This window comes from Podarcis bocagei, assembly GCF_964188305.1.
Source record: "Podarcis bocagei genome assembly, chromosome: 5".
Classification (NCBI taxonomy): Eukaryota; Metazoa; Chordata; class Lepidosauria; order Squamata; family Lacertidae; genus Podarcis; species Podarcis bocagei.
In genome coordinates this window covers 98,085,600-98,097,362 of record NC_138129.1, presented here as the reverse complement: position 1 = coordinate 98,097,362, position 11,763 = coordinate 98,085,600, and the positions used below count along the sequence as shown (strand labels likewise).

The window sequence follows — 11,763 nt, the reverse complement described above, 5'->3', positions numbered from 1 at the left end:
TTGTTAGGAATTAAAATTAAGGGAGGATAGATGAAATGTGGCACTAAAACAATTAACAGTTTAGTCACTTTTTTATGAGAAGTTATAAATATCGATATCTGACTACTATAAACAAATACTTGCAGGACCTTTCCATTCTAGCTTTATCTGAAAACAACAGGGTGTTTCTGAACCAATTCATAATTGGTAAGGAAATGTGGTCCGTAAATGACAGACTGAACAAGGGGAATGCTCTAGAGATGGACAGATTCACAGGGGACTTTTCTAAAGTCCATTCTGACATCTTAGTCCCACATCTAAAATTATTGCTTAACAACATTCTTGATGTGGGAGGCATATCAGCCTCATGGAGACAAGCTAGGCAAGGATCCAACAGATCCTGGTATCAGCAGATTGCTCAGGTAAACCAAGATGTAAAGGGACTTATTTTTTTTTTAATCATATTTATTAAAATTTCCAATAATAACAGAATAGAAAAGATAGAGAAGATAAAGAAAAGAAAGAAACAAAGAGACCAACTTTAAACCCTTATTTTCTTAACCTTCTTTCTGGGACTCCCTCCTTCCCCTCCCGACTGTATTCCCCTTTCCCTAATTTAGTTCCACAAGCTCTCAATCCCAATTTAAACCTAATATGTTGTACCTATTAGCCAATTTAAATTACAATCTTAACATCACTCCTCATCTTTAACAAAATAGAAAAAGAAAGATTTTTCCTCCAAGATCTACCCCGTTTCCTCCCACGAGTTCCCCCCTTTCCCCCCCAAAACATATTAAATCAAGATAGAAAGATAAAAGATAAAAGATAGCAGAAAATTCAAAAATTTGGTTACATAGCCTTTGGATTCTAGAATTCCCCCTCCCTTCCCCGGTTTGGATTCCCCATGTCCATCAGTCTATGTGTTGTCGGCCTGGAGGTCTCAAGTCCACAGCCAGAATTTTCTCAATCCATCTTGCCGGTTTTCTTTAAATTTGCTTGTTTTAATGATGTTTAACTTCAGAACTCCAGACTTATAGAGGCCTTTAATTTTCCTTAGTCCTTATTACTCCTCCCATTGTTCTTTCTGTGACGTAATTGGTCCTTTGCTCTTTTGTTTCTTGCTTTCTCAGGTTTCTGTCTTGTTCAGCTGCAAAACCATTCTTATTCCGAAATCTAGTATCTCCACAGAGGTTTGTTATTCAGGAACAAAAACTTGCGTCCAGTTCCTACCTTGCTTCAATAGAAAAATTCTATTGTGTTGTCACCTCTGTAGACGAAACAATATTTCAGTTTAGCTGCTTTCCCAGGAGATAAGACCTGTACACGTCCCGGAGTAGTTTTCCACATACGCCAGTTGTAATGTCCCAAAGCCCCTCTAGGGGGGTTGCAGTAACTTTGTGTCCTCTAATCCAGAAGTCAAATTGTTGTTTCTTTTTCCCTCCGACATTTTGTATCCATATTTATGTCCAATTGTAACAGAATTAACCAGCAAAATACTTGTAACAGAGTCCTCTTTATATACTCAAGATTTGACAGCTACTTTGACAGCTGTCAAATTCTCCGTCTCTCTCCACCAGGTTCTCCAAATCGCCCCGGTTCCCAGGGGGGGTTGCCTTTTCCCTCTTCGACTTTTTCTCCTCCAGCACAATTCTTATTCTTATAAAATCCCATCGTGGAGTTGATCATCTTTGTCAGCGATAAACTTCTGAATCGATCTTGGTTTCCCAGTCCTTGTTTTAGCATGTTTACAATCAGGAAGGGGACTGACTTCCTTTTTAGATCCCCCCCGCTCGTGCCGAATTCGAAAAAAAAATTCTTTTTTTCTCCTTTTATGCCCGATTACCCAATTACTCACGGGTTGTTGTTAAATGTCCGAATTTCCAATAGAAGAAGCCAGCGCTCTCCGACGAATGGCATGCGGCTGCGCTCGGCAGGGGAAGCGATGGACTCTCAGCACCACGCCGCTCCCCGGCACCCGATCTGTAGCCTTTAAAAAGGCTCTTTCACGAGTCGGGAGGGCGCTAACGGTACCAGCCGAGTCCCCATGTCCACGGTCTCCGTGCCCGTGGTTTTTAAGGGTCCCCGCATCGCCGGTGCGGTAGGACCCAGCCCCTGCCGAGCAGACTCCCTCCGGAGCTCGGAGGGAGTCCGCCATTCGGTGATGGCGCCAACCCGGAAGTCCAAGATGTAAAGGGACTTAAAGGTTCTACATCATGGGCAAATACAGAAATGTTCCTCTGTTTTGATGCTTGAAAGGCATTCAACAGTCTTGAACGGCCTTTCTTTTTCTTTTGCTGAAAGTACTTACTAAACTGCAGTTCAGACAATGGTTTCTGACTTCCATCAGTTATACTCCAGATTAAGAGCAAGCACCAGAGTTAATGCAATGGACTTGCCCTTGCTTGAACTGGCAAGGGGGATAAAGCAGAGATTAACTATGCCAAAGCCCACATGATACGTTTTAATGTAACATGAGAAGACCAAAGAGCATTACAAAAACTAACCTGTGATTGCCATATGCATGCTTTAAGTGCTTAAGGAACCACTCTCAAGAGAAATTTTGCTAGTTCAGGAAGCATAATTATATAAACCCCTTGCTAAATTAAAGAGGGATATTTGCTTGTGGAGGATCCTTAGTCTCGTTTGGCTGGGCCACATCTCTGTTATAAAGATGATGGTTTTTACAGAAGATTATATATTTGTTTCAGAATTTACTGATTGAAAAGTAATCAGCTAAGGAAATAGAGAATGAGCACCATATCCCTCTTTTGAAGTCAAATGTGATTGCACTGGATATTCTTGGCAATTATCGACTTGTATGTACGTTGAATTTGATAGCACTATGATAAGTAAAGGTAAAGGGGCCCCTGACCATTAGGTCCAGTCGTTACCAAAGCGGCGCTCATCTCGCTTTATTGGCCGAGGGAGCCGGTGTACAGCTTCCGGGTCATGTGGCCAGCATGACTAAGCCACTTCTGGCAAACCAGAGCAGCGCACGGAAACGCCATTTACCTTCCCGCAGGAGTGGTACCTATTTATCTACTTGCACTTTGACGTGCTTTCGAACTGCTATGTTGGCAGGAGCAGGGACAAGCAACGGGAGCTCACCCCGTCGCGGGGATTTGAACCGCCAACCTTCTGATCAGCAAGTCCTAGGCTCTGTGGTTTAACCCACAGCGCCACCTGGTCTTCCAAATGGTTCAGCACTTAAATCTCATACCAGGTCCAGGGCCCCATTAATATGAAGTCCAGGGTCACAGCCTTTCTGCTTTGTTCTATGACCAACTCTTCTAAGACGCAGTCATTTCGGGTACCTAAAAAGCTTGCCTTTTTGTCATGACTGGAACATGCATGTACCCAGCCGATGTAAGGGTAACTGAAATTATCATAGCAGTATTTTAACTTCTTGTATGTTTTAATACAAAAATTTCCTGGTTTTTATGGTTTTATTTTATTGTAAACCAGAAATAAAATTATGAAATTAATTTCCACATTCGGATGCCTCCTTGATTTCATTTCCATGTTATTTGCTTCTAGGTACAATCTGTTTGCAAATAATACAGAAATGAGTGCTAAACTTTATTCTGTATTCTACTGTAGTTCCATGTCAGGGAACTGACATCAGAGCTAGAGGCGGAGGGAAGGCTCTCAAATGATGCTGGAGAAGGGCCCAGCAGGGAGAGAGGCAGCTCCGCAGATGGGGAAGCAAATCAGCGCAACACCAGGGATATAGAGGGGCTGATGGGGGAATTGGCGAGAGGGCTCCAGGACTCTTCACCGGACACCAGCGGGGAGAGCACGGGTCCTCCGCTACCCACGCCCACCCTGCGCAGAAGACTTTCGCACAGAGAGAGTAGGAGGAGACTGGGTGTCAAACAACTTTTATGTTGGAAAAGATTTAAGAAACGCCCACTGACGGATTCTGCTAGCGACTGAGGCAGCCACGAAGTGAAGGGCTGTCCAGACAGAAAGGTTTAGCAAGGCAACAAAGCCTGGAGAGGCGGCAACTTACGCACGAGCAACCCATACACATTACATTCCACTATAGTTCTGGAAGTGGCTCTTACATTGTGTGAAAGCTCAAATAAAATGTGGAAATTAACAGTTAGAGAAATGTCATGAAAATGGACAGAGAGTTCTCCTAATGGAGAGATGTAAAAAATGGGTTTCCATTTTGTTAAGATCTGCTGGGAGCGTTCTCCTACTGTACAATCTTTAGCAGAGGCCCTTTCAGAGAGCTGTCTTGGTGGTGGCACCCCAGTTTGGAATTCTTTTCCCAATTATGACGCGGTTGCATTTTATTGTTTTCTTTATTTCAGCACCTAGCTGAAGACTAGGCTGTTTGTTCAGGCTTTTTAGTGGAATTTAATGACAGTATTGGTGTTTGGGTTGACTGGTTTACGTACCTGCCTTGTTTTTAGTACTTTCATATCTTCCCAGGCTCTTCCCCTTTATGAAAAATTTAGACCTCTATAGGGACAGGACTCTGGCTTGGATCTTTGCACTCCATTATCTCTCTATCATTTCTTGCTGAGCACACTGTGGGCATTGGTGGGCAGTTTTTATTTCATTCGTTCGTTCATTCATTCATTCATTTGTGTGTTTTTTTTAAAATAATATTTATTAGAGTTTCAAATAATACAGAAAACAAAAAGAAAAAAGAAAAAGAAAAAAAGAATTCATCCTTTACAATCCCATTTTCAATAACTTTTTTCCGCGACTTCCCCTCACCTCCCCTTCTTGTATTCCAAGTCCAAATATTTATCCAACAAGTTCTTATCTCAAATTTCTTAACCTTAATTTGTTATTATATTTATTTATATTAAATTTTTAACCTTAATTCATTATTATATTTAGTTCAGTTAATATATCAACTTTTAACTTATATACCTCAATCATTTATAAAAAAAAAACTTTTTCTAAGGTCGACCCTATTTCCCTTCCACGAATTCCCCATTCTTATACTAATAGCAACACAGAATTAAACACAGAATAAAGAAGATCAAGCCCCCTTTGGATTTCCAAACCCCACCCTCCCTTCCCCGGTTTCAATCCCAAAACCATAGTCCATTAGTCCATCTATTATCAGCCTGGCAACCTCACGTCCGAGGCTCTTAAATCTCTCTCAGTCCCTTTCTGCCGGCTTCTTTGAAAGTCCCTTGTATTTAACACCCAGTCTCGAAGGGGCACTCTCTCTATAATGTCCATATTCCTTCCAGCCAGGCCTCCTTGTTTAAAGGTGGAGCTCAAATCCTATTTCTTGGATCCAAATGTCCCAAAAGCTCCAGCTTCCACCTTGATCAAATTAATAGACCCTAGATCTTCAAATCCCCACAAAGGAAGATCTTTCCATTCCTCATTTCTAAGTTCAAACCAAGTTTTCCTCTTCCAATCCTTATTTTCTTTTATATCCATCTTGGCAGGCCTCCGGCTCTCATATGCCTTCTGTAACATTTCAGCCCCTCCTTTCTGCTCCTCCTGTTCAGCGTATATCTCTTCCTCCTCCTCAGTCTCTAGTTTCTTTTCTTGTCCATTTGTATACCACCCTTCGTCCATAGATCTCAGGCTGGCTCATCACACAGAAATACTGTTTTGGTATGCTAGTCTATTCGGGACAATGACATTGCTTTCTCACTGTGGCCTGAATTAGGGGCTGCAATCTCTGGGGGTTCTCCCTCAGTTGTTGGGAGTCTTGAATTCCAGTAGCCCCCCGTTTTTGTTTTTTGGGGGGTTCAGTTTCAGGGTCCAGATCTCGTACTTCTGCAGGTCTGTGGGTGGTCCCCACCTCCCTGTCAGAATCTAAGTCATTGCAGGTACTTCAGGTTCTGACAAAGATTCAGAAGCCAGTTGATTAAGGTGTTGCAAACCTTTTCCTTAAAGCAGGCGTTGCATTTTATATATCAGGCCAAGGGAGCCAGCATTTGTCCACAGACAACATTCTGGGTCATGTGGCCAGCACCCCATAGTCACCTGTGACTGGACTTAACCATCCAGGGGTCCTTTACCTTACTTTACTATAATGGGTTGGGAGTTACTCGTGCGTAATCCTGCTCCGTTTGAGCATTAGATTGCCTGGTTAAACCCTCCGGACTGCACAGCCCATCTCAGCGTGGCTGCCCTTAGTCACTCGTAGAATCTGTCTGTGGGCGTTTCTTAAAGCGTTGCCAACATAAGATTTGTTTGACGCCCAATCGTCTCCGCCTCTCACTGCGCGGGAGTCTCCTGCGCAGGGTGGGCGTGGGCAGCGGGGTGCTTGGGCTCTCCTCACTAACTTCCAACGAAGAGTCCTGGAGCCCCTGCACCTCCCTGTCCCGTTGCTCTCCTGGATCCCTGGTGTTACACTCATTCTCTTCCCCTTCTTCCCGGCTGAGTCTCCCCCTAGCGCTGGGACCTTCTCCTGCAGAATCAGAGACCCTCTCCTTCTCCCGTGCCTCTGATGGCAGTTTGGCAGTTCCCTGACATTTACCTTTATATATCAGGAAATGTTGGAGGAAGGGGTGTGTGTGCTATTTCTTTCTTCTTCTTCTTCTTCTTCTTCTTCTTCTTCTTCTTCTTCTTCTTCTAAAAAAGAAGCAATTTTCAAAATATTAGAACCATTGGAGCATTTGTCAAGCATTTGGCATGGGTCTATAAAGCATTTTGGGTAAAAGCCACATTCCATTAAAATCAGTGGCAACATTCCCATTGACCAGTGTATGAAGTAGTCGAGAGTGTGTTGGACTTGGACCAGGGTCTCCTTGGCTTCAGATGCTGTACAGATGCCATGAACTCTCTTGGTGGCCTTGAGAAGGTAGTTTCTCTCAGCCTCTGTTCGAGTCCTACCTCACACGGTTGCAGTGGGCAGACTTAAAAATCACTTTAGACACTGAAAAGTCAGGGATTCAGGACTGCTTACCACATATATAATAGCATCCGAGAAACAGCAGGCTTTCTTCTCTGCAGACAGCATGTTTTCAGAATATCCACTTCTAGTTTTTGTTTTCTGTTTTCCTAAGCCTAGTCTGCAACTGCCCATAAGTATGTAGAAATGCATTATAAAGGAATAACAAAGTTATGGAAGGAGGGGAAAGAAGGAAAAAGTGTGCCAGGGACATCAATCGCAAATTGCATAGCCTGAGACAGGGGATTAGTCACATGGGCTACCTGAGTTTTGGTCTCGGACCTCTCTTCCTGTATGGGAGGTAACAAGGGTGCAAAATCAGTCCTTGTAATTGACAAGCAGTATCAAGCTTCTGGTGGACGCAGGTGGCGCTGCGGGTTAAACCACAGAGCTTAGGGCTTGCCGATCAGAAGGTCGGCAGTTTGAATCCCCGCAATGGGGTGAGCTCCCATTGCTCAGTCCCTGTTCCTGCCAACCTAGCAGTTCGAAAGCACGTCAAAGTGCAAGTAGATAAAGAGGTACCGCTCCGGCGGGAAGGTAAAGGGCATTTCCGTGCGCTGCTCTGGTTTGCCAGAAGGGGCTTAGTCATGCTGGCCACATGATCCGGAAGCTGTACGCTGGCTCCCTCGGCCAGTAAAGCGAGATGAGCGCCACAACCCCAGAGTTGGTCACGACTGGACCTAATGGTCAGGGGTCCCTTTACCTTTACCTATCAAGCTTCTGGATTGGCCAGGCTTGGTAAAAATACTCAGAACCTTGTCTTGTTCCATATCAGAAAACCAGTATCTTCTGCCTCATGGACTATAGACCTTCATCAATGTACCTCAGGGACACTTTATTTGGAGAACACACATGGGTCTAGCTGCGCATGGTGCTTAGAGCATGGATAGCCAATGTGGTTGACAACTCCCATCAGCATGTCCACCTGTCATGGATGATGGAAGCTGAAGTCAGTATCAGCCCGAGTGCCCCAAATTGGCCACCCAGGCCTTAGAGAGTAATAGAGGAACACTGGAGGGGGTGGGACACAAACATTCATAGAATCATTCAGAGGAAAGAAATACTAAAAATGGCAGCAGGGCGGGGGGAGGTAAATGGAAAAGGGATCAATCAAATATCCAACATATACTAAGCCTAATGTAACATAACTTAGTTGTCATGCTCTGAATTATCTTTTAAAAGGAAGAAAGAGTGAATTGGTTTAATAATAATAATAATAATAGTAATAATAATAATAATAATAATAATAATAATAATAATAATAATAATAATAATAATAATAATAATAATAATAATAATAATAATTTATTTATACCCTGCCCATCTGGCTGGGCTTCCCCAGCCACTCTGGGCGGCTTCCAACCAAACACTAAAATACAATAATCTATTAAACATTAAAAGCTTCCCTAAACAGGGCTGCCTTCAGATGTCTTCTAAACCAGGAGATACTAATTTCTGTTATAGGGAGAAGTGAAAGAGTGCAGGCAAATGCATATATGTTAGTGAATTGTTCTTATGTTGAATACAAAAGTATCATGAGTGTTTTTATAACACAAAATAAATTTGCAAATGCACCATCTTAGCTGTTCTTTCAAATTTGCAGGAGAGCCAAGCCTGTGCTATGTATCTGATGGCGACGGCATTTGTGAGCCGTTTGAGAAAAGCAGCAGCATTGTGGATTGTGGTCTCTACACCCCCAAAGAGTACGTGGATCAATGGGCATCAGAGGCTTATGCCTCCCACCAGGACCAGAAGGCATGCCCAGTTTCCCTGGTGACAGGAGAACCTCTTGTGAGGGTGAGGGGAATTTTTATTTCATATTCAAGCCCTTATGTTATTCCTGGAAGAAGAACATGTCCCAAACCTCTGTGATCTTCCCAAGTCTGCCAGCTATTGATTCTGCTCTGAACTGGGATGAACTGAACTTTACTGGCAACATCAGTGGATAAGTTCCAACCCCACATGCATACCTTTCAACTATAGATACTGAGGTCTATGGGGGAGGCCTACCTTCAGCCATTCCTGAACTTCTACCTCTGTGTCTGTTCTTGGCAGTCATGAAGATCTTCCCCGTTTCTCTCTTAGAAGTGAGGGTAAGGCTTATAGAGCCAGTGGCAGAGCACACAATTTGCAGGCACCCCCAGTTAAAGGATCTCAAAATGCTGGCAATGAACTTTGTCCTGGGCAACCTGTGTCTTGCCATTATTGCTTCAGAGACCAGGTGGAGACTTGCATGCTTTTATGGAGACTCTGCCATAAAAAACAACAACATTCCTGCCACCCGGAAAACTAGATGTTAGGCAGCCAGGTTCTACTCTCATTTTCTTCCTGATAGGCTTATGTCCTCTGTGAAGGTTTTTGTATGGTGGAAGATTCAATGATGTGAGCCCCCCCTTTTTTTTAGCAATCCAAAGTGGTATAGCCCAGGTGTGGGTTTACCATCTCAGTGAGGGCTGAGCCATAGAAAGCTACCACCAGGCTGATAGTACTGGGCTAAAGGAGCTGAAGTTTGATTGAATAAAATATGGCTTTGTACGCTCAAGTGGAAGGTCTCTGGACCCCAGTTAGTTGCAGCCATGGCTAACAGAAAATGAAAACATTCAAAGGGAATTCTGGGAAGCTGGATGTGGGCTAAGCAGGATTTCTCTTAATAGGCTTCCCCCCCCCCTTAATTTTTTTTTTATTCTTGCCATCTCACAAGATGCATTGTTCCAAGAGACCATGTGGGGAAAGTGACAGCTACTACCAAAAGTGGTGGTAAGAGAACTTAAACTACTGGAGAATTTTATGCCCTCACCCCTTTTCATTGCCGACAAACTTGGTGGTACAATTAAGGGACTGTTTTGTGCTGAGCTTCACTTGTGTGTTTCTGATTTCCCTGGTTCTAATGTGACTGAAATTTATTTTCCTTTCCCAACCCCCCCCTCTCCCGGCTCTGAAAACCCCTCCTTTCCAGGTGTGCAAGCCTCACCCCCAGGACACACTGGAGCATCACCCCCATGCGGCTTGGTTCCCTTGTACCAGTCACGGTGCCCTTCAAGATGCGGACAGGGAGAAAATGCTCTTGGACGATAGAGTTTGGCTAAAAGTAAGTGCTTTGGGCACTCAGAGTATCAAGGGTACATAGAGAGGATGTGGCAGATAATATGTACAGTTTCCCAAAAGTGGGGATTTGCTGAACCCTCACAAGGTTTTATTCTAGTGCTCTGCACATTTTGCCAGTCTCACAGAAACTCAAAAATCCTACAGATGTTTGGTCTGAGCAGGACCTTCCAGATTTACTTGAGATTTTCCTTTCCGCAGCAGTTCCCAGAAGTGAATCTTGGAGGTTAGACTTAGTGCCTTCAGATCCCAATTTTCACACACTGGTATCAGGCCCTGTGGTGTTTGAAGCAAGAACCTCTCTCACGTGGCTTGCCATGTAGCTGAGGAAGCTTGAAATTTCCAGATAGCCCTAGGGGATTTTCCTGCTGGCATGGCTAGAAGTTTGCCAAAGTTCTGACTGATGACCCATGCGGTAAACAAAGTTATCTCTAGGCATTCTTTCCCACAGTTATGTTCTCTGTGGCATGATGGACAGAACAGGGACAGTGGCTGGAACGCCAGTGGGGAAAGAACCAGGATGAGTCTGTCAAATGCATACTCGAGTCTGCTTTGGGGCCTAGTCTTGTATTGACAAAGAAAGCTTACTTCACCACTACAGTTGTGTCTGCACAAATGCCATGCAATGAGAGCTCCAGGGATAAAACCACTCAAATCTGCTCCAACTTGGATGTAACTTTGGATAAAGTACAGGATGTACTAGACCTGTTCTTTTCTCTCATATGAGTTTCAGTTGTTGCAGCGTGGTGTTGACATCCTGAAGGCTTGGCACACACCTATCTTTGCTAAATAACATCTAGCGTCTTCTCAGTAGCCCACTGACTGGGACCTTCTCTGCATAAACACAATCATGTCACAGTTATCCATTCTCTAGTAAGATTCTGGTTATAAAATCCATTCAGAAACTTCAGCTGATTCAGAACATGGTAACCAGGTCATTCACTGGGCTTCACTATGGTAAACATATTGTAACAGTCACAAAAGATCTTCTTGCTTCATGGTCAAGCACAATTTTTTGACCTGTAAGAGTCTGAGATCAGGATCTTGGGAGGGCCAGCTTTTCCAGTAAAAACTTGCCCACGTGGTAAGACAACCAGTGAAGGATCTGATTCCCCTACTGTAGAATGCCCTACCTAGACATGTTCTTCAGGTGCCTTCATTATTGACCTCACCAGGCACTGCTGTTTTCACTTGGTTTCAGTTTTTATTGTTTTCTTTATTTCTTGGGAAGCCACCTTGTGGGCCTTTTTACATTTAGGCAGAAGGCACTGGGTGGGAAGGCAGTCTCCCCTCTCCCCTAGGCCACATGCAAGTGAGATTAGCTCTCCCTCTACACAAAGTGAGGAGCTCTAAAAAGTTTTGGAGATGGGAAGGTGCTGTCACCAGACACCCCAGTCTCTGCTGAGCAGTAGGAAGATTCCAGGGGTCTGGCACCCAAGCAGCATTTGTGTTCCTTTGGAATGAGGCATGACAGAGACTGTAGTGTCCTTAAGACGTGTCCTTATTTGCACGTATTTACACCTGAGTTTTATGGACTTCACAGTGCAGTACCCAAATATATGACCATGGGAAGCACATTTGGTACAGATAGGCAAGCTGTCTTTCTAGTCAGCTGTCAAATCTAATGGCCATTAATAAATCCAACCTTCTGTAAATGTGTCCAAACCATTAAAAAGAATGATATCTATTTATTTTTTCCCTAATTTATTTAATACATTTGTGTACTGCTTTTCATGACAAGCCTTCCTAAAGCAATTTGCAACCACAGCATATAATAAAATAAACTTTTTAAAAAACCCTTA

At 43.6% G+C, this 11,763-nt stretch overlaps 1 protein-coding gene across 1 annotated transcript in view; it reads left to right on the top strand.

Annotated features, from left to right (window-relative positions):
* PAPPA2 (pappalysin 2) overlaps nt 1–11,763 on the top strand; it is a 126,358-nt gene that overhangs the window by 55,866 nt on the left and 58,729 nt on the right. The window contains exons 10-11 of the mRNA XM_081194270.1: nt 8,463–8,656; nt 9,816–9,947. Of these exons, the coding sequence (XP_081050396.1) occupies nt 8,463–8,656; nt 9,816–9,947 (326 nt within the window). The remainder of the gene's footprint in view (nt 1–8,462; nt 8,657–9,815; nt 9,948–11,763) is intronic.